The sequence below is a fragment of the Pseudonaja textilis genome, chromosome 4 (assembly GCF_049901715.1).
Source record: "Pseudonaja textilis isolate UNSWEBS1 chromosome 4, rPseTex1.2, whole genome shotgun sequence".
Taxonomy (NCBI): Eukaryota; Metazoa; Chordata; class Lepidosauria; order Squamata; family Elapidae; genus Pseudonaja; species Pseudonaja textilis.
In genome coordinates this window covers 86,569,637-86,592,816 of record NC_141993.1, presented here as the reverse complement: position 1 = coordinate 86,592,816, position 23,180 = coordinate 86,569,637, and the positions used below count along the sequence as shown (strand labels likewise).

The window sequence follows — 23,180 nt, the reverse complement described above, 5'->3', positions numbered from 1 at the left end:
CCCACCCACCCCTGCAAATCTTTTCATAAATAAATGAAGGAAACGCTGCTTTTGGCAGCCAAAAACAATTCCTTTCCACACTTCCACGCACACCCCGCCCCCATCACAACTCCGTCCCCCGCCCCTCTCAAAAAAGGCAAGAGGGAGCATCTTGGCTTCTCCAGGGTTGAAAAGCTGTCATGTTTTTGGCCTTGCTGGGAATCATAACAACCACGAAGGCTGCTTTGCGGAATCTGAGCGCACATTTGGAAATTACTCATCTCTTGGCAGTGTAACAGCTTGGAAGGGGGGGGGGAAGAAACAGGGGGGGTGGGGGGGGCTTGGTGTCCCTTCACTGAAGAGGTTGGGTGCCTCACGGATTTTGCAATCAGAGGAGGGAAGGGTCAATCAACATCGGTGCCTGCCCCTCCCTCCTTCTCCTTCCCCAGCCATGCGCAAGGCAGATAGACAAAACCCCACCAAAAAAGCCCCCCCACCCCGTTTTATTTGGACAAAGACCGAGCATGCAGAGGCTGGGACGATAAAACTCCCCCAAACTGTTCTTTGGACCATGACCCCCCCTTCGTTTCTCTTCCCTCCTGGCTTGCCAAGTTGTATTCAGCCACACTAAATGTATGCGGGGGGAGAGCTTTGGAACGGAGGATGAATCCCGTGCAAAGCCAAGCTAAAATTCCCCGGTGCCTGGTGTTTCCATAAAGCCATTGGAGAAATACCAGCTGCTTATCAGAATGGAGTACAAGCAGGGGTGGGCTTCATGGTTTTTTTTTTTTAGCAAGGGGCTCTTTGCCCTAATGACTGGCTGGGTGGATGTGGCTGGGTGGTCATGTGACTGGGTGGTTATGGCCAACTCGACATCGCTTCTTCCCCTAATTACATGTATGTATGAATATGTATGTATGTATGTATGTGTATAGCTATAGATACACACACACATATACACACACACACATATATATCTCTCTCTATATACATATACATATACATTCACTCTCAGAAGCACAGAGCCGAAGACACAAGCCTGAAGATGACGAATGAGACTTCATCGAAACGTTGCCTAGATACTTCCAATCTTACGTGGGAGAAAACCCGAACAACCAAAGATCCACATACAAATACCCGCGAGAACCTCAGAAAACATATACCTATACCTATACCTATATCTATTCCTATACCTATATCTATATATACATACATACATATATATATATACAGACAATACAGAAGCCTGATGATGGCAGATGAGATTCTGCTGAAATGTTGCTACAACTTTAAAAGCACAACTACAATGACGTGGGAAAATACCCAAGCAAAGCTGAATACCATATATATATATATATATATATATATATATATATATATATATATATATATATATATATACATATATACATACATACGTGTGTGTGTGTGTGTGTGTGTGTGTGTGTGTGTGAAAAAGTTGTTTATTATTTCATGCATTTAATACTTAAATAAAAGACTGGGTGTAACCAGGCTTAATAGCAGTGATTCTGCGAGGGATCTTGGAGTCTTAATGGAGTTTCTGGTGAGTTACATGATTCTTATTATTTGGGGATTCATCCCCTCAGAGGCTAGTGGCTATGTTATCTGATTTGCTCAATGGCTCTCCTTCGCAAGCGCTGAGTGGATTGTTTATCTAGCTTGCAACACTTTTACCAGGTGAGAAATGCTCTTGGCTGAATGCCCAGAATTTCAATTAAGCCTATTAAGAGCTTTCCCTTGCTGCTTGTCTTTCTGAGGTTATTGGGGGCTCTCTGAGCCACGCAGAGTCTTAGCTAAGGGCTCTCCTGAGCCCCTACGAGCCCACAGCAGCCCACCCCTGAGTACAAGGGCCAAGAAAGGGACGTGGAGAGGACAGGAGCTGAATTGAAACCCAAGAAACAGTTTGGCATTTTTCTTATCGGGGATAGGTTTAGTGTATTCCGCTAAACAGGGCCGGCTGGGGAATTCTGGGAGTTGAAGTCTTAAAAGTTGCCAAAGTTGGACATCCCGTGGGTGGCTTCTTCCTTGCTGGAGTTGTTAAAACCAGATTCGGGTGGCCACCATTCTCCAATCCTCATGAAGATGCTTACACTGACCCAGAGGGTTCAGCTAGATTATCTCTGAAGTCCCTTCCAACTCATGCATTTTATGATTTTTCAGTTTGTCTTGAACGTCATTGGTTGGTTCTGGCCTCTTGGGGATGGGAAATTCCTCCACCCCATGCCTATGAAAATATGGTGGGATATCAGAATAACAGAACAACAAGAGTTGGAAGGGACCTTGAAGGTCATCTAGTCCAACCCCCTGCCCAAGCAGGAGACCCTATATCCATGATGGTGAACCTATGGCACCCGTGCCACAGGTGGCACACAGAGCCATTTGTGCTGGCACACGAGCTGCAGGCAAACTTACCTCACTGCGCATGCCTCACAGCTGATTTTGGGCTTATTTGAGGCCTTTTTTGCCCCCCCCCCCCAGAGGCTTGAGGAAAGCTTTTGCAGGCCAAAAAATAGGCCCATTTTGTGACGAAACGGGCCTGCTTTTTGGCCTGCAAAGGCTTTCCTCAAGTCTCTGGGAGGCCAAAAAGACCTCAAACAGGCCGAAAATCAGTTGTGGGGCGCAGTGCAGTAAGGGGGCGGCAGGGGGTGATTGCGTGCACATGCGCAGGGGGCGTGGGGGCACATGCATTGCCTTCTGGGTGCTGGCATGTGAGTCCTCATGAATCCCTGCCAAAGGAACTGATTACAGAACGATCGGGTAAGCAATTTTTGGCACAGGAGCCCAAAAAGGTTAGCCACTACTGCCCTACGCCATGGCAGTCCAGCCTCTTCTTGAAAACTTCCAGTGACGAAGCTCCCACAACTTCTGAAGGCTGTTACATGGGTTGTTGTTCCTACTGTTAGAAAATTTCTCCTTGTTTCTTGATTGAATCCCTCCTTGATCAGTTTCCATCCATTATTCCTTGTCTGGCCTTCGGGGGCTTTGGAAAATAGCTTGACCCCTTCCTCTCTGTGGCAGTCCCTCAAATATTGGAAGACTGCTATCCTGTCTCCCTTGGTCCTTCTCTTCACTAGACTAGCCAAGCCCAGTTCCTGCAACTGTTCATCGTATGTTTTAGCCTCCAGTCCCCTAATCATCCTGGTTGCTCTTCTCTGTACTTTTTCTAGAGTCTCAACATCTTTTTTATAGTGTGGAGATCAAAACTGGATGCAGTACTCTAGGTGTGGTCTTACTAAGGCTTTATAGGGTGGTATTAGTACGTCACTTGACTTCGATTGTATCCCTCTGTTCATGCAATTTAGGATTGCATTTTTGCCTGCCATTGCATAGTGCTGGCTCCTATTTAACTGATTGTCTACTAAGACATCAGATGGAGACATCATTGAGGCTCACCTACCTTTCATAGTTAATGGAGAAGATCAGATGCGTGTGTGTGAGAGTGAATCTGGCTTTCGCCACTGCGCTGGTGGCAGCCCCTCTTCGCCCTGAGCCCCCGATCAGCAATGCCACAAAATCTGAGAAGCAAAACAAAAACAAAAAGAGAGAAGTTGATGGGATCTTACATTGCCTGCCACCTGGAAATAACTTCAGTTATTTATTTATGAAATACAGGGAGTCCTTGACAAACAACAGGTTGCATAGCGGCAACTCAAAGTTAAAATCGAGTAGCTACAACCCAGATTTGAAACTCCGACAGAGGGAGGGTTCTCGTGGCTACGGGCCTGTACAGGCGGTCCTCAATTTACATCCACAGTGAAGTCCAAAACGGATGCTGCTAAGTGAGAAAAGGGTTAGGTGACATTTTGCCCCATTTTATGACTTTGTTTGCGATATTTGTTAAGTGGATCACTGCTGTTGTTAAGTGAGTCACGGGGTTGTTAAGTGAATCCAGCTTTCCCATTGACTTTGCGTGTCAGAAGGTTGCAAAACGGGGATCACGTGACCCCAGGGGACACTACAACCGTCGTAAGCACAAGTCAGTGGTCAAGCATCCAAATGTAAACCACATGACCATGATGGGGAGAGGCTGCAAGGGTCGTAAGTGTGAAAAATGGTCATAAGTCACTCTTCAGTGCCATTGTAACTTCGAACGGTCACTCACTGAACTGTTGCAAGTCGAGGGCTACCTGTACTTTAGATGCTTAGCCAACAGGCTGCACGTACAGCCATTTGCAGCATCCCATGGTTTTCTACTGGTTTTGCCAAAATGCAATAGCAATAGGCCTTAGACTTATTATACCGCTTCACAGTGCTTCACAGCTGTCATGCCCCTGTTGGAGACTGACTCTAAGGGAGAGGAGGAACAGCTGACAGGGAGTGGAAGGGTGGCTCCGGAGGTTGGGGAGGAGGCTGGGCAGTCAGAGGAAGACCCAGGCCCATCCCCTCTCCATCCTAGGGCACGCAGGGAGGAGAGGATAAGGGAGAAACATGAATGGCATGGTCTATGGGGGAGGAAAGGGCCTTGATCCTCTTCATGGGCTGCAGCTGTGAGAACTGGTTAAAAGGATGGACATGCGTATGGGCCAGTGCTGGAAACAAAGCATGGAAATATCTCTAGTCTGTTGTTCCTCTCTGACTTTGGTGTCCTTCCCAGTGTGTGTTCCGATATCTGTGGACGTCTTCAAGCCCTTATCTTGCCTGGTTCCCTTAATTGCTTCAGTGTGGTTTGGATTGTTTTTACTCTTTATAATTTATAGGCATTTTTAGTTTAAACGGCATATCCTCCTTTTCATAACTGCTTGTGGGGGAGTTTTTTTGTCTCCAGTCAAGGATATTTGGAGCTCTGAAGCAAAGTGAAGGAATAAAAGGGGTTTCACCTGTTTTCGTGACTGTGTTTATTTTGTATCCCACACTGGGTCATCACAACAACCCTCTCTAAGCGATTTTACAGAGTCAACCTATCTGCCCCCCACAACCATCTGGGTTATCCTCATTTTACCGACCTTGGAAGGACAGAAGGGCTGAGTCTACCTTGAGCCGGTCAGGATCGAACTCTTTGCAAGTGGGCGGAGTCGGCCTGCAAATATGCATTTCATTTCATTTCGCCTGAAATGAAACGTATTCAGGGACTCCTTGACTTTACAACCAGAATTGAATCCAGAATGTATGTTGCCGAGCGAGAAATTTGTTCAGTAACTTTTGCCCCATTGTATGAGTTGTCTTTCCACCGTTGCAAAGTGAACCACTGCAGTCGTTAAATTAGCAACACGGTTGTTAAGCGAATCCGACTTCCCCATTGACTTTGCTTGTCCGGAGGTCACAAAAGGGTTATTCAGCAGGTTCTGACCGGTTCTGGAGAACCGGTAGTGGAAATTTTTAGTAGTTTGGAGAACTGGAAAATCCCACCTCCGACTGGCCCCGTCCCCCTCTATTCTCTGCCTCCTGAGTCCCAGCTAATTGGCTGGGTCTTCTTTGGTTGCCTGGCACGGGAGAACGGAGCTGGAAAGCAGGTTAGTGGGGTAGGGAGAGGATGGGGATTTTGCAGTAACCTTCCCCTGCCACGCCTACCAAGCCACGCCCACAGAACCAGTAGTAAAAAATTTTGAACCACTGGATCACATGACCCCTTGGACACTGCAACCGTCATAAATATGAACCAGTTGGCAAGGATCCAAATATAAATCAACTGACCATGGGGATAGTCATAAGTGTGGAAAATAGCATCAGCAACTGCACTTAGACTTATATACCGCTTTATAGTGCTTTACAGCCCTCTCTACGTGGCAGTTTACAGAGTCGGCCTATTGCCCTCCAACAGTCTGGGCCCTCATTTTACCAACCTCGGAAGCATGGAAGGCTGAGTCAAAATTGAGCCTGGTGGGATTCGAACTGCTGGCAGTGCGTTGAATTAGCCTGCAATACTACATCCTAACCACCGCGCCACCACGGCTCATGGTCATCCGTCACTTTTGCAAGTGGACACCAAACAACCTGTTGTAAAGTCCAGGACCGCCTATACTAAATATCTCTGGAAGATAAAAGTCTTTAACACCACATCCTGTGGTTACACACAAAAACACACCACCCTAGAATCGGGACCTGGGCACCCCCTCACCCATACCTATCTGGCTGTCGTCTCGGATCAAGTCCTGAGAGCTGAAGTAGGCACGGTCGTTGTAGTTCCTGTGTAAGCCATCTTCTTTCTCCTGGGCGTATTCCATCTTGTCGAACAGCTGCACAGATCTCTTCTCCGCGGTGTTGGCTGCAAGAGGGAGGACAGAAAGCGATTTGAAGCATCAAAAATAAGGGCACTCTGTACACAGGGTAGTTCTCAACTTACGACCACACTTGAGGGCCCACCCCATTTACGTCGCTAGCTGAGACATGTGTTTAGTGAATTTTGCTCCTTTGCATGACCTATCCTGTTAAGGGATTCACCGCAGGGGTTAAATTACTAAAAATAGCATTTGAACCACAGGACACAAGAAGAGAAAATAACTTTTCTTTTGAGTTTAATGGGGGGAAAATTGGGGACAAAAAATTGGTGATCTATCTATCTATCCGCCTGTCTGTCTGTCTGTCTACCTACCTATCATCTAAAAGCAAAATACCACTCATGCATCATCACAAAATCTCCAGAACCGTAAGGCCTACAAACTTGAAATTTGGCACATATGTTCCTCTTGGCTTCTAGGTGCTCACTAAGAAAGGATTTTTCGAAATGACCATCAGAGCATTAGTATTCATATATCATTATTAACACGCTCTGATGCTAAAGGAGTTCTACTCCCCCTCCCCACCTGAAAAGAAATATCTTCCAAATGCAAAATACAAGCAGAGGGCTTTTTCAGTTTTAGTTTCACAACAGCAAGCAGCATTAGTACAGAACAGTTGAGCTAAGCCACGCCCAGGCTGCTTGCTGTCTCCTACTTGTTCACACAGCAAATACGGCTTCACTTTCCAAACAGCCCTCAATTCTCTCACATACTGACAGGATGCTAGCCAGATGAATACCGATGGATGCTCCTTGGCAGATGCAGAATTTTGTTTTCGTTATTTTCCAGAAACAACAACAAATATTTTTGTTTCTATTGGAAACCGTTTCTGGACTTCTGGCTTCAGGTGGGGAAAAAAAAATGAAACGTTTATTTTGGATTTTAGTGATCAAATAGATTTGTTGTTGCAGAAATGACTCGTTTATGCTATGATGTAAAAACTAAAAAGTTACGGTTTGATGTTACTGTTTTATTCTACGGCATCAGAGGGAGTCAGGTGTCAATGTCTCTTCCTTCTTTTTCCCTTCTCTATACTTCTCCCTTCCCCTTTCCCTCCCCTATTTTTCTTACTATTTGCTTTTGTATTTTTGTGTTTTATTTTATAAACTAATAAAAACTGTAAACAGGAAAAAAAAGAAGAGAAAAGAATACAAGATAGAATGACAGAATTTGAAAGGACCTACGAGTTTTCCTAGTCCAACGCGCTGGTCAAGCAAGAAACCCTAAACCATCCCAGACAAATGGCTGTCCGATTCCTTCTTAAAAACCTCCAGTGTTGGAGCACCCACAATTTCTGGTGGCAAGCTGTTCCACTGGTTAATTGTTCTAACTATCAAGAAACTTCTCCTTAGTTCTAGGTTGCTTTCCTCCTTGATTAGTTTCCACCCATTGCTTCTTGTTCTACCCTCAGGTGCTTTGGAGCAGTGGTCGCCAACCAGTGGGCTGGGGAGCACTGGTGGTCCATGAGAAAATTTTGGTGGTCCGCAGAGAAATATTACCCCCAAAGCAATTAATCCAGGCTGCGTGGGAACACAAGGCTGCGCCGCCCACATGACCCGTGGGAGCACAAGGCTTGTGTCGCTTGCATTGCAAACAACACGAGGTAGTGAGGAGAGGGGGGAAAGGGCAGGGGGGTGGGACTTGCCCCACTAACCCCACGTGCCTGGCCTGGCCACCGGGGTGCTTCTTTCCACTTCTTTCTTCTGCTTTTGGCTGCATGCAAGGAAAGCAGCAAAAGTCTTTGTCTTCTCCAAACTCTGCCAGAAATGAGTCTTTGGGACTCTGCAAGGAATCCTGCTCCAAGGGGCTGCGCCGGCAAAGACTCATTTCTGGTGGAGTTTGGGGGAGAGAAAGAAAGACTTCTGCTGTTTTCCTTGCATGAAGCCAAAAGTCTCTCTTTCTCTCTCTGTCTCCCCCTGAGAATGGTATCCTGAGATCCCAAATAAAGAATGAACGATCGGTAGGAAAATGGGGTGGGGAATTTTCCTGCAGATTTTTTGGGGATTTTCCCAGGGTCCCTGGTCCACGGGATTTAAAATTATGAGTTTGGTGGTCCCTGAGGTCCAAAAGGTTGGCGACCCCTGTCCTAAATCATCTTTATTGCTCTTTCCAGAATCTCCACATCAGTTTTGTGTTGTGGTGACCAAACCTTGGATGCAGTGGATAAAAGCCGACAGCTTCTGACAACCACGAATGACCCCCCTCCTTCAAAACAAGACCCCGCTCCTACTTCACACAGTTACACGTGTGCCTGGCAGACACACAAGAGAATAAAGATGCCGCTATGCCTTGGGTCTGGTATATTGGGCCAACTCTGGAACTGAATTGCCCCAACGTCTCTGGGGGAAAGAGGCAGAAAAGGGCTTTCCAACATTACAAGGGGACCTGGAATTCCCCTTCATTTCAAACAGAGTGGCGTCAGGAGAGATAATCCCACATGGCAACAGGAACGGAAGAATTTACGGCATCCCCATGCGATGATTAACACTGCCCAAATCTGCATTTCTTTAAAAAAAAAAAAATGATTTCTGCAGGTTTGGGTGGCATTTTGTAAACATCTGGGAGAGACCACAGGCCTCAGGTGGCTGCGAGACTCCTTTGCTACAACAGGACAAAGTCTCGCTTTCACTCCGGTTCCCTCGTAATTCCTAAGTGAAACAACCCAAACGCGAAATTAATCAGCGTATCAAAAACAAGCTGCGGTTATTTTGACATGTCAGCAAAGTAACAGATGATTTCAGAGCCGGGTGGAAAGAGAGAACACAGTCCTTACTCTGATACAGATGTGGGATATTCGATTTAGCTAGTGATTGTTTTCTCTTTATACACATTTAGTCTTCGATCACAACTGGGCCCAAATTTACTCTTGCTGGACAGTTGTGAAGTGAGTGTCTTCCCCACCCGCCACCCAATTTTACGATTTTCCTTGCCGTTGTTAAGTTAGTAACATGGTAGTTGAGGGAATCTTGGCTTCCCCACGGACTTGGCTTGTCAGAAGGTTCTATTCTAGGGATGGCGAACCTTTTTGTTGTGGTGTGCCGGCACCCACAATGCAATGCATCCCGCGCCCTCTGCTCATGTGCATGGAAAACCCCGCCACTTCCCTGCACGGCGTATGCGCGTGCCTCCTATCTGATTTTTGGCTCGTTTGAGGCCGTTTTTGCCCTCCCGGAGGCTTGAGGGAAGCCTCTGCAGCCTTGGGAGGCCGAAAAACAGGCCCATTTTGGCACTTCCGGTATTTCCAGAAGGCCCGTTTTACGGCCTCCAGGAAGGCATAAACGGCCTCAAACAGACTGAAAATCAGCTGGTTGTTGCGCACATGTGCAGTGCAGGTAAGTTTGGCTGGGGCTTGCGTGCCCGCACAAATGGCTCTGCGTGCCACCTGTAGCACATGTGCCACAGGTTCACCATCACGGTTCTATTCTATTCTAGATAAGGGCATCTCCTTTGGAAGGCTTCCTTAGAAGCATCGCTGGAGGCTTCTAAGAAAACATTGGACAACCATTTGTCTGGAATGGGACAGGATATCCTGCTTGAGCGGTGGGTTAGACTAGATGACCCCCAAGGTCCCTTCTAAATCTGTCCCTCTGTTATTCTGTATCCCCGTTGACAGAACAATTAATCAGGGGAATGACTTGCCTCCAGAAGCTGTGAATGCTTCCAACACTGGAAGCTTTTTTAAAGAAGAGAGTTTTAAAGAATTTGCGTGAAATGGTATTAGGGTCTCCTACTTGAGCAGGGGGTTAGACTAGAAGATCTCCAAGGTCCCTTCCAACTCTTGTTATTCTGTTCTTCAAGGTGGCAAAAAGTGATCATGTCACCCCGGGACCCTGCAACCGTCACAAATACAGTCCAGTTGCCAAGCATCCAAATTTTGATCATGCGACCACGGGGCTGCTACAATGTGAGAAATGGCCATAAAGTCATTGTTTTTCAATGCTGTTGTTAAGTTGGAACGGTTGCTAAAAAAATACTAAACAACTTTTTGTTTACATTGTGGATGCAGGATCCCAAGTGTGGTCTTGCCAAGGCCTTATAAAGTGGTATTAACACTTCATGGGATCTTGATTCCATCCCTCTGTTAATACAGCCTAGGACTGTGTCCTACAGCCTAGGACTACCAGTTCGCACCTATTCGCTAGAACCAGTTGTTAACATTCTAGAAGAAATTACTGGGCTAATCCTGTAAGGAAGGCAGGAAGGAAACATTCTGATGTTGCTTAGAGAAACTGCCTCTCCGTTAACCCTTATGACATTCTTGGCAGGACTAGATTTCCTGTCTCTGGAACATCTCTGGAGTTTTTCCCCACTCCTTTGAAGGTACTTTGCTTGTGTGGAGTGACCATTCAAAGTTACAATGGCACTGAAAAAAGTGACGTGACCCTTTTTCACTCTTACGGCTGTTGCAGCATCCCCACAGTCATGAGAGGCCAGGTGAGGAGAGGCATGCCTCGATGTGAGTGATATTGAGTTGGCCATGCCCAGCCAGTCACATGACCACCAAGCCACGTCCACCCAATCACATGACTACCAAGCCACGCCCACCACTTAAGCCACGCCCATAGAACCGGTTGTTAAAAATTGGAATTCCACCCCTGACTGTGTCGACTTTTATTTTGGCTTCCTATCCAAGAAGGAAGCTTCTTGGATGAGAAGCAAAATGTTTCAAAAAAAATAAAAACCCCAAGAAGTTTCCTTTTTGGGGTGGGGGAAAAAGCATCTTTGGGAGAAAACTGTGACCTGGATGATTGAGAATCTCCCCAGCAGAGGCTGTCTGGGCAGCCCATCTAGTAGTGAACTCCAAGGCCTTTACTCCTTGTAGCCAGGTGGCTCCAGACAGCTTCCTTCTGTCCAAACATTAGCTCTGTTCAGCTGCTGGGAAGCAGACAAGGGCAGGTGTGTGCAGGGTGTTATGGCGATCAACACATCGCCTGCTTAGTCATCTCAGGAAAGCTAAACAGATGGGAAGTATAGACTATACAAGGGAAAGCAGGACACCGAAAATCAACACACCAAGTAAACAAGAGAGGAGGTTACATATCTGTCCTACTCAATGTCTTGCCCCCCACACCCCCATCTGCCATCTGAGGCAGAACCTATGCTGAACATCGGAGTTGGAGAGGGAAAAAGAGGCAACTGGCGGGAGGGAAAGAAGGACCTGGGACAGGGGGAGAACAGGCTGTTCTAGGAAATCTTCTCGTAGGCTAAGCCTGCCAAGAGAACATGTGTGTGAGTGTGTAGGGGGTGTCTACAGTTCCAAGAACTCAGTTTCACTGTTTCTCTGCCAAAGAAGAGAAAGAAAGAAAGAAAGAAAGAAAGAAAGAAAGAAAGAAAGAAAGAAAGAAAAGAAAGAAAGAAGGAAAAGAAAGAAAGAAAGAAGGGAAGGAAGGAAGGAAGGAAGGAAGGAAGAGGAAGGAAGGAAGGAAGGAAGGAAGGAAGGAAGGAAGGCAGGCAGGCAGAAAGAAAGAAAGAAAGAAAGAAGGAAGGAAGGAAGGGAAGGAAGGAAGGAAGGCGAAGAAAGAAAGGAAGAAAGAAAGAAAGAAAGAAAGAAAGAAAGAAAGAAAGAAAGAAAGAAAGAAAGAAAGAAAGAAAGAAAGAAGAAAGAAAGTAGAAAGCTTCTGGTCCTCATGAATCCCTGCGGAAGGAACAGATGACAGAACGGATCAGGTAAGCAAACATCCGATGGACCATCCTCAGGGACAAGAGATGGTCAGGATGGTTCCAGGGATGCAGCTCTCATGGCTAGGCTCAGAGGGGCTCAGACCGGCCACGCAGGTGGTTGAGCTTTGTTCCTCATTTCCAAGTTGTTGGAAACTTGGAACTATATAAATCAGGGGTGTCAAAACTCGATTTCATTGAGAGCTTCATCAGGGTTGTGTTTGACCTTGGGGGGGGCGTGGCCAGAGTGGGCGTGGCCAGCTTGACATCACTCTTGTCGGGGCACCTGTGGTCGGGGCACCTGTGGTGACCCGAGCACTCTGCCTGTGAAAACGGTTTCCCGAGCTCCGTTTTCAGCTGCATGGGGCTCCTGAAATCCTCTGCCAGTGAAAATGGAGCTTGGGAGGGTCCTGTTTAACCTTGGAGGGCGTGGCCAAGGTGGGACAGCTTGACATCACTCATATCAGGGGGCGCCTGTGGTGACCCGAACACTCTGCCAGTGAAAACGGTTTCCCAAGTTCCATTTTCAACTGCATGGGGCTCCTGCAATCCTCTGCCAGTGAAAACGGAGCTTGGGAGGGCCCTCCGGAGCTCTGTTTTCGCTGGCAGAGACCCCGCAGGCCAGTCCTTTGCTCTTTCCAGGGTGGCTCCATGGGCCAGATCTAAGCACCCCATGGGCCAGATTTGGCCCGCAGGCCTTGAGTTTGACACCCCTGATATAAAAGTCTCCCTTGTCCAGTCGTGTCCGACTCTCTAGGGCTGGGGTCTTCAAACTTGGCAGCTTGAAGACTTGTGGACTTCAACCCCTTCCAAATTCCTCCTTGTTAGCTCAGGAATTCTGGGAGTTGAAGTCCACCAGTCTTAAACTTGCCAAGTTTGAAGACCTTTGCTCTAGGGCACAATGCTCATCTCCGCTTCTTAGCCGAGAGAGAGCCAGTGTTGTCCGTGGACATTTCCGTGGTCATATGACCAGCATGACTTTACATCAAAGCTCACGATCACCAGCCCAGAAAAAAAAAACAGAAAGTCCAGTGGCCTCCTGAAAAATGCATCTTTGCGACAACCACAACCTGGATGGCTGAGGATCTCTTCAGACCTTTAGCTTTACGATTTGGGATGAACGCCCTTGGAATGGTGTGCAAGTGAGAATGGATTTTCAGTGGAAAAAACTGCAGACTACAGGAACCAGGAGCACTACTCAGGTGACCCTGAGGACACAGATAATCCTCCAAGTGGCCTCAGTGACCCTTTAAAAGGATGCAAATGACCAGCTGTCTGCAAGGAATATAAATCCTTCCATCCCCCACCACTCAGTCAGAGCTGAAGAAGCTTCTTGGATGAGAAGTGAAATGTCTTCAAAAGCAAAACTAAGAAAGTCCAGTTGCCTCCTGAAAAAGCAACTTTGGGATTTTTTTTCAGTTGTTATTCAAGGAAAAAAACAAAGAAAGTCCACTTGCCCTTTCAGAAGCCCCTTTGGGGTTAACTCTGCTAGTGGCAAACTGGTTTCAAGCCAGTTGGGAAGAATACAAATGTTGATCAGGTGATTGCTGATGCAGCAACCGTTGTAAATGCGAGGATTGTTTGCCAAGCTATCTCTTTACACCACCGCCATAACTTTGAATGGTCACAAAACAAGGCCGTTCGTTAAGTGAGGACCCACCCCCCTGTAATTTTCTTACCTTTGGGGCATGATTTGCAACATTGTCCCGGAAGCACAATAGGTTCGGTACACGGAAGTTTGGGGCAACTATGCTTAACGTTCTTACAGGTGACTTTGCCGGCAGGTTTCCCTCTCCGGTTTCTCTGCTGTAGGGAAGAAAAAGGAAATAGAAAATCTTAGAAATAGAAAACCAGATCATCTTCTGGTTTTGGAGAGACAAATCCTAGCACTTTTGTGTGTTTTATTAGGGATGATGCGGAATCTTCCCATCCAGGCAAAATCCTCCTGTCGTTTTGCATTGATGTTACAATTACTTATCATCAATATTTTGCCTGATTTAGGAATGTGGCATCAACTTTTTGGCAGCCAAATGGATCCAAATTATTTACACACTGGTCTTCCAAATTCTATTCCTTCCAAGCGTGGAAAGAAGCACTTTTGAATTATTCTTGATATGCAAAGGAGAGGCCACAGGTAATCCTGAAGCATAACCGTTAATTCAGTGTCTGTTTGACGTTACCACAGCACTGAAAAAAGTGACTTATGACCACTTTTCATACTACCTGTATGTGAGTCTTGCTTTAGCACAAATCCTTAAGGGATTGGTAAGATTCTATCTATGTCTCTATCTATCTGTCTGTCTGTCTTTCTATCTATCTGTCTGTCTGTCTGTCTGTCTATTTATCTACCTATCTATCTACCAACCTACCTACCTACCTGTATTTGCATTTGTATTTATATATTTATATATTTGCAAAATGCCACTCATGCATCATCACAAAATCTCCAGAACCATAAAGCGTACAAACTTGAAATTTGGCACGTATGTTCCTCTTGGCTTCTAGGTGTGCACTAAGATAGGATTTTTCGAAATGACCATCAGGGCATTAGGATTATTACTAATTATTATTAACACATTCTGATGCTAAGGAGTTCTACTCCCCCTCCCCACCTGAAAAGAAATCTCTTCCAAATGCAAAACACAAGCAGAAGAGAGGAGTTTCAGTTTCACAGCACCGAGCAGCTTTAGTACAGAACAGTTGAGCTAAGCCACGCCCAGGCTCCTTGCTGTCTCCCTCTTGCTCACACAGCAAATACTGTTTCAGTTTCCAAACAGCCCTCAATTCTCTCATACACTGACAGGACGCTAGCCAGATGAATACCGATGGATGCTGATAGGCAGAGGCAGAAATTTTTCACCCCTTATTTTCCTCCCCCAAAACTAAGCCCAACCACATAGCACAGGTGTCGAGGTAGTAAAATACATGTTGGGCTTGGATGAGAATAAGCAGAAAAAAAAAAAATTCCAAGTTACAAGGTAAATTCTTTGGCCCACCAAATTCTCTGCTGTTTTGTGTTCTAGTATATTTGTGGATAGGGTTCTTCATTAGCTGAGGTAGGGAGCTAGGTAAAATAAAATTTAAATTGACTGCTTTAAGAGTGACGTTTTCTAGAAATATTTCTAGACGGGGATGTTTCCTAGTTTTAAAGTGGAGCTGCATAGTATGGATTCTGAACACAAGAATGGAGTCATCAAACCAGTTGGCGGAACACACTGCAGGGAGTCCTTGACTTACGACAACAGTTGACCCCAAAATTTATGTCGCTAAGTGAGACCCCCCCAGTCACATGATCACATAGCCATGCCCACCAAGCCACATCTACAGAACCAGTAGTAAAAACTTTTGAATCCCACCACTGGACCTGTTCTACAAATGGTTGGGTAATAGAGGTAGAAATTAAGACCTGGGAAAGTCTTATTATGTAAGCAAATGGATTCAGACAATATGCTGTTCACAAAGCACTTATGTATGTAAACTGAAAATGCATAAATAAACTGTATGTGTGTGTGTGTGTGTGTGTGTGTGTGTGTGTGTGTGTATCTCTGGTTTTGGGTTTTCCCGTAAGATCCACATACAAATACCTGCAAAACCTCAGAAACACACACACACACACACACACACACACACACACACAAATATATATATATATATATATATATATGTTTAGTATTTTCGCACATGCATTGTCAGTTGATTCACTTAGTTTGCTTTAAAGTTGTAGCGTTTCAGCAGAATCTCATCTGCCATCATCAGGCTTCTGTATAGTGAATATACAGAATATACAGAAGCCTGATGATGGCAGATGAGATTCTGCCGAAACGTTGCTACAACTTTAAAAGCACAACTACAATGATGTGGGAAAATACCCGAACAAAGCTGAATACCATACATACATACATACATACATACATACATACATATATATGAACAAGCACTGAATGCAAATCACACGATCATACTGCAACGGTCGTAAGTGTGTGAAAAATGGTCATCAGTCACTTTTTTCAATGCTGTTGCTAACTTCTAACAGTCACTAAATGAGCTACTGTAAGTCAAGGACTAGCTGTGTCAGGATCCCTCATTCCAAAAACCCGGGAAATCTGGCCAATTCAACCACACCTGCCTTATAACCTGGATCTTCAATTACACTTACTGGTTCGCAGGTGCATATCACGCAGTGCATAATGCCAAAGGGTTCCCCTAAATCAGGATGCCAGGTATCCTCCAAGGTGTAGAACCGGCCACCGAAATAGCAACCTGCAAAGGAAAAGAGGTTTGAGTGCTCCAGAAAAATGTGCATTGAACCAGCTGCCAAGCCTACTAAATCAATGTTTCTCAGACGTGGCCACTTTTAAGACACATGGATTTCAGTTCCCAGAATTCCGGGAGTTGAAGTCCGTGTGTCTTAAAAGTGGCCATGTCTGAGAAAACACTGTACCAGTGGTGGATTAAAAAATTTATTCCTGCATCTATTCCCCGCTAGGCTAATAAAAATGTTTAACCTAAGCCCAAACTGTTGGAAGTGTTTAAGAAAGAAAAAGGCACTTATTTTCATATGTAGTGGACCTGCCCAGAAGTGAAGAACTACTGGAACATGATTCAACAATGGCTAGAAGAAATTATAAAACAGAAAATGGAATCCAAACCAGAACTATTTTTATTAGGCATAACAACACAAAAATGTAACAAAAAAGATAGATATATTATGTTACACATCTTAACAGCTGCAAGGATCTCTTACACACAGTTTTGGAAGCAGGAAAGAGTACCACCAGAGGATGTTGTTATGAAAAAAATATTAAGACTGTATAGAGATGGACAGGCTAACGTTGAAATTAAAAGATAAGGAAGATTCGACATATTACACAGTCTGGGATGCCTGGTATGAATGGTTTAAGAATAAAAAGAAATTAAAATGGCAATTAGGTAAAGAATGAGAAATCATATAAATATGTATATGTATTATGGAGAAAATCAAAGCATATGGTGAAATATATCGATTTGTAACAAGAATAAGGAAAGAATTATGCAATGGCAATGGAATAAGAAATTATATATATAGAAAAAATGTAAGGAAATGTAAGAGATGTCTTGATGTTGATATAAGGATGTATAAAGTTGTATTTTATGTTTTTAATCTTTGAAAATTGAATAAAATTTATTTATTTATTTTACTACTGGTTCTGTGGGTGTGGCTTGGTGGAAAGGAAGGAAGGAAAAGGAAAGGAAGAAGAGAGGAAGGAAAGAAGGAAGGAGGGTGGAAGGGTGGGAAGGCAGGAAAGAAGGAGAGAGGGAAGGTAGGGATGGAGGGAAGAAAGGAAGAAAAGAATGAAAGAGGGGAGAGAGGGAAGCAGTGGTAGGATTCAAAAAAGATTACTACCAGTTCTGGGGCGTGGCTTGGTGGGTGTGGCTTGATGGGCATGGCAGGGGAAGGATACTGTAAAATCTCCATTCCCTCTCCACCCCACTAACCTGCTTTCCAGCTCCATTCTCCTGGGCAGGGCAACCAAAGAAGACCCAGCCAATCAGCTGGGACTCAGTGGGAGGCAGAGAAGAGATGGGGGCGGGGCCAGTCAGAGGTGGCATTTGCCAGTTCCCCAAACTACTCATAATTTCTGCTACTGGTTCTCCAGAACTGGTCAGAACCTGCTGAATACCACCTCTGCACTGTACTTAAAATCGAGCAAGTGAATCAACCCATTCTCTGGGTTGGCATCCTATGTGGGATGCTAAATTCACCAAACTAGGTTTGCCAAATAAAAATAAAAAATGTAAGCCACACACTTATGCACAAAATGAGCCTTTCTCACAAGACTCGGTTTTCATCTAGCCCAGGAGTCTCCAAACTTGACAACTTTATGACTTGTGGACTTCAACTCCCAGAATCCCTCTGCCATGGCTGACTTGAGGAATTCTAGGAGTTGAAGTTCACAAGTTGCCAAGTTTGGAGATCCCCTGATTTACATGACCGCAGAGAAGACTTCCTCTTCTTCACTTGGGACCCCTTCGGGTATTTTGGGATAAATAAAATATGGGAGCTGGTATCTACCTTTTCGGGAAGACAATGGTTGGGACAGAATGCTAAGCAGTTTTCTTAGGTCTGAACTATTATTTCTCCTCCTGGGCCAAGACTTCAACTCCCAGAATTCCTGGCTGGGGAATTCTAGGAGTTGAAGTTCACCTATCTTAATGTTGCTAAAGGTTGAGGAACTCTTTTTCTAAAGCAGAGGTCTCCAATCTTGATAACTTTTTAAGACTTGTGGACTTCAACTCCCAGAATTCCTCAGCCATGTCTTGATTGGGCAATTCTGGGAGTTGAAGTCCACAAGTCTTAAAGTTGTCAAGTTTGGAGACCTCGGCCTTACACCATCCCATCCTACCCCATCCAATTCCAACCGTCCAAAACTGGAGAGGAAACAACTTGATTGATAGGTAGGTAGGTAGGTAGGTAGGTAGATAGATAGATAGATAGATAGATAGATAGATAGATAGATAGATAGATAGATAGATAGAATTCTTTATTGGCCAAGTGTGATTTGACACACAAGGAATTTGTCTTGGTGCAGATGTTCTCAGTGTACATAAAAAGAAAAGAGACATTCGTCAAGAGTCAAGAATCATCAGGTACAACACTTAAAGATAGTCATAGGGTACAAATAAGCAATCAAATCATATTAGGAAACAGTCAATAAAAATTGTTAGGATACAAGCAACAAGGTTGCAGTCATACAGTCACAAGTGGGACGAGATGGGTGAGGAAGGATGGGGGGATTAATAGTAATAGTAATGCAGACTTAGTAAATAGTTTGCTTGCTACTTTATTCTTATCCCACTCATGCCCCTCCCCACAGCCATTTAAGGCCAAGGTCTCAGCTGATCCAAATCACCATATCCTACAGCCCCTATTCTTTTATTTTCCACCCCTCCCAGAAGGCATTCCTTTGAATCAGAGTTTCCCCAAGAATTTCCCCTTCAACTTGGTTATTGCTCTCAATGTTAAAAAAAGGGGAAAAAAAGAAAAAACTGAGCTGGAAGGGACCTTGGAGGTCTTCTAGTCCAGCCCCTTGCTCAAGCAAAAAAAACCCTATTGCCATTTCTGACCTATAGCTGTCCAATATCTTCTTAAAACTCTCCGGTGATGGAGGAGCACAGCTAGCTGGAGAATTCTGGGAGTTGGAGTGCACAAGTCTTAAAGTTGCCAAGTTTGGGGAGCCCCGTTCTAGTTGTTAAGAAATTTCTCTTTAGTTCTAGGTTGGATCTCCCGTTGATAAGTTTCTGTCCTTTACTTCTTGTCTTGCCTTCAGGTGCGACAGCAATGATTTAAAAAAAAAAGAAGATATGGTCCATACAGAGAATGTTTTTTTTTTTTAATCCTTGCTAAAGTTGGGGTCCAGGCATATGGACAAAAGATGCTTGAACCAGTATTTGAGACACTGGCTAACGAGACAATATTCATACAACACACTTATCCAGACCAGCTAAAGGCTTAGCCATTTCTGCATTTATATCAGGGGTTCCCAAACTTGGCAACTTTAAAACTTGTGGACTTCAAGAATTCTCCAGCCAGTATAGCTGGAGAATTCTGGGTGTTGAAGTCCACAAAAGTCTTATTAAAGTTGCCAAGTTTGGAGACCTCTGGTTTATATAAACGACTGTATTGTGCAAAGAATGCAATGTGAAAACTGGCTCATTTTGTCCAGGATGAAGCATATGGGGCGAACTCCAAAGCGTGCATTTAACAGGTTAAACCTCTGCAAGCCGGAGCGTTCACCTCTGGATACACGTAACATCATGAAAGATCATTCCCACGAACGAAGCCAAAAATAAGAAACTAAAGCTTAAAAAAAAAACAATTGACACGTGTGAATACCCAAGACGAGCAAGTAGGAAATGAGGCGAGAATCTGCCTTCACCTACTTGATTTTAATGACCGAAGGAGATTCATTCTGTCTCTTCCCTCCCGCTTTAATTCCAAAAATCTGTCCCTGTCTCGTTTCCCCCTAAACGGGCAGATCTAACAGAACTCGGAAAGTGCGGCTGCGCCTCCTCGGAGTTCTTCACACGTTCAGAAACACGCCGTCAGGTGGGAAAGGACGGGAGAGGGTCGCGCTGCCGAGCAGACTATACAGAAAACAGCAGAGTTGGAAGGGGCCTTCAAGGTCCTCTAGTCCATCCCTCTGGTCAAAGCAGGAAACCCTATACGTTGAAGACAAACGGCGGTACAATCTCTTCTTTTAAAAGCCACTAGTTTTCGGAGCAGGCACAACTTCTGGAGGCAAGTCGTCCCACCGATGAAATGTTTGAACTGTTAGGCATTGTTATCCCTTCTTTCTAAGTTGGATCTCTCTTTAAGTGGCCATCTTCCCCAAGTTATTTCTTGTCCTGCCCCACCGCTTGGTGCTTTGGAGAATAGGGAGACCTCCGATTCGTCCGGAATAGTAGAGGGTCCTCCTGCTTGAGCGGAGGGGTGGACTAGAAGACCTCCAAGGTACCTTCCAAACTCCCAGCTCCCGCGGGGTCCCCCCAAGGCACTGCGCCCGCCCTTCCAAAGCGCGCGACCACCGGCCCAGAATTCGGGATTGGCGGGGCTCCAAGGACCTGGTGTGTGTGGGGGGTCCGGACACCCCCTCTCTCTCCCCCCACCCGCCCCACACGCGTCGGGCCCTTTTCCCCGACGTGGCTGCGGAAGGGACGGAGCGCAGCGGTCGGGAAAGCGCTCAAGGGCGTCGAAGCCAGCTGGAGACGGAGGGATCCAGCCAGCCGCGCCAAGAAAGCGGCCCGGATCCGCCCTTGGAGGGAAAAAGACCGCGGGTGACACGGTAGCAGGCTCTTCCATACTCGAGGGGGCTGCCCCCTAGAAGAAAGGAGAGGGGGGTGTCAAGCTATCCTCCAAAAAGCACCCGAAGGGCAGGACAAAGAAGCCCTGGATGGGGACCGATCTAGGAGAGCAGCAAAGTTGGAATGAAGAAGACACTTCCCTAAACAGTGACAACAATGAACCAGTGGAACTGCTTGCCACCAGAAACGGTGGCTGCTCCAACACTGCGGGTTTTGAAGAAGAGGTTGGACAGACACGTTTGTCTGGAAGGATAAGAGGGGTTTCTTGCTTGAAACGGGGTTGGACTAGAAAAAAAAAACCCCTCCAAGGTCCTTCCCTATCTCAAGGTCTCAATCTATCTTGTATCCTTTTCCCTCCCCTGTTTTACCCCCCTATTATTTGCTTTTATAAACTAATAAAAACGCCAAGTTTTTATTAGTTTATAAAAGCAAATAATAGGGGAAAAAAAATAGGGGAGGGAGAAGTGTAGAGAGGAAGCGGGGGTGGTGGTGGTGGAGGGAGAAAGAAAGAATCGGGCAACCCCCTTGTCGTGGAACGGCAGAGGGTCTCTCCTGCTTGGAGCAGGGGGTTGGACTCGATGACCTCCCAGGGTCCCTTCGAACTCTTTCGTAAAAATAAAAATAAAACCCCCCGCCCGCGAAAAACAGACAACTCCTTGGCTCCTCCGTTTTTGGGAGGCTTCCTACCTTGGACGCCCTTGGCAGGCAGCGGCTCCGTCGATTCGGGCTGGATGGGCAGGAGGGTCTTGGCGGGTCCGACGGGCGACCCCGGGCCCGGCCACGCGAGGGCGGCGGGCGGCGGCACCACCATCACCATCATCACCACCAGCAGCGGCAGCGGCACCAGCTGGGCGCCCAAGAGGCTCATCGCGACGAGACGATCTCGGATCCCGGAGCGACTCGCTGCCGCCCCCCAGCCCCGCTTTCTGGACCAGCCCCGAGCCCCGTCGGGTTTTATAGGCTCCGGCATCGGCCGAGCCGAACGGAGGGGCTCGATGGGCTTGAACAAACAAAGGCGAGGAGGACTCTGCAGATCACAGCCCCAGCGGGGGCGCGCTCAACACCGCCGCGGGGGGCGTGGAGGGGGGGGGGGGGCGCTAGAAGGATGGAGAAGGGAGAGGAGGGGGTTCGTCGTCGGGACGGATCGGGGCCCCTCCCGCCGCGCCTCCGCGGACGAAGACCCCACCCCCACCCCCTGCCCGCCCAAATTTGCAGCCCCCCTCCAAAAAAGTGCTCATTCCAAAAAGGGCTCAAAATTGACCCTGACTCTCCCCCCCTCCTTCCCCCCACAAACTTTGCTAAAATGAAAACTTTTCATCCCAGCCAAAAAGTGTGTGTGGGGGCTTCTCTCCCCTTTGGGAGACTCCTTGCCCCGTCCAGTTTGCAACCCCCCAAAAAGTGCTTCTTCCAGGCGGGTCCAAAAAGAGGGGGGCTCAAAATTGACCCTGACTCTCCTCACTGGGCCTCGTAGATGTGCCCCCCCCTTTGCTAAAATGAAAACTTTCAGCCTGACTAGAAAGTGGGGAGGGGGGCTTATCTCCCCCTTTCCAGCCCCCTAGGGAATAAATTGCCCATCCCTTAAGAAAGGGGGTCCTAGATGAGACTCCAAGACTAGATGAGAATAATTATAAACAAGTCAGAGGAAAATATAAATTTGATGACTGAATAGCAGATAAATCAGAAAGGAAATATGATTGAATAATGATTAAAGAGAAACAATGTGGAATTTGGTAAAGGGAATTTACGTGCTTATATGGAAATGGGATAAATTATAAGTACGTGATATAAAACAATACATTACTTGCCTTGTAAAGATCTACAATGGAAAGAGGTGTTATGTTTTTAATGTTTAATGGTGTTTTGTTTTGTTTTGTTTGTTTGTAAAATCAATAAAACTTTTTTTTTTAAAAAGAAAGGGAGTCCTTAGAGATGGAGAAGCGGGGGGTGCAGACTAAGCCCATGCCGGGGGGACGGGACGGGACCCTGAGAGTCCCGTGGCCAGCCTCGGGTGGAGACGGGCAGGAGAGGGGCAGGAGAACGCCTCCTCCCCAACCCTAAACGTCCTTCTCTGGCCTTCCTTCGACCCCGCTCCCCTCACCGGAATGGCTGGCTGGGCCACCCCACTTGCCTTCCCCCCCCCCAATCATCACCAGTGACCCCAACCCAGCTCAGAGGGGAGCCATGGTGCCACTTGGAGGTGTAGGTGTGACGTGGGAGCCTTCCCTGTTATATTTTGGGAGACCACCCCACCCCCACCCTGCTGAACACCCAGTTTGCATCCTCCCCCAAAAAGCACTTATTCCAGGCCGGCCCAAAAAGTGCTCAAAATTGACCCTGACTCTTCCCACCAGGCCTCCTAGATGCCCCCCACACACCCCTTTGCTAAAATGAAAACTTTTGGTCCTGGCAAAAAGTGGGGCTTATCTCCCCTTTCTGGCCTCCAAGTGAAAAAATTGCCCATTCCTC

General features: G+C 46.3%; 1 protein-coding gene across 1 annotated transcript in view; it reads right to left on the bottom strand.

Moving 5' to 3' along the window:
• The window catches only part of CHRD (chordin), a 57,354-nt gene extending 35,610 nt beyond the window's left edge, over positions 1 to 21,744 (bottom strand). Inside the window, exons 1-6 of the mRNA XM_087933570.1 lie at positions 21,402 to 21,744; positions 16,030 to 16,133; positions 13,553 to 13,679; positions 12,031 to 12,036; positions 6,062 to 6,202; positions 3,398 to 3,515 (exon numbers count right to left, since the gene is read on the bottom strand). Coding sequence (XP_087789696.1) covers positions 3,398 to 3,515; positions 6,062 to 6,202; positions 12,031 to 12,036; positions 13,553 to 13,679; positions 16,030 to 16,133; positions 21,402 to 21,684 — 779 coding nt within the window. The 5' untranslated portion in view covers positions 21,685 to 21,744. The remainder of the gene's footprint in view (positions 1 to 3,397; positions 3,516 to 6,061; positions 6,203 to 12,030; positions 12,037 to 13,552; positions 13,680 to 16,029; positions 16,134 to 21,401) is intronic.
• Between the last annotated feature and the right edge of the window lie 1,436 nt (positions 21,745 to 23,180).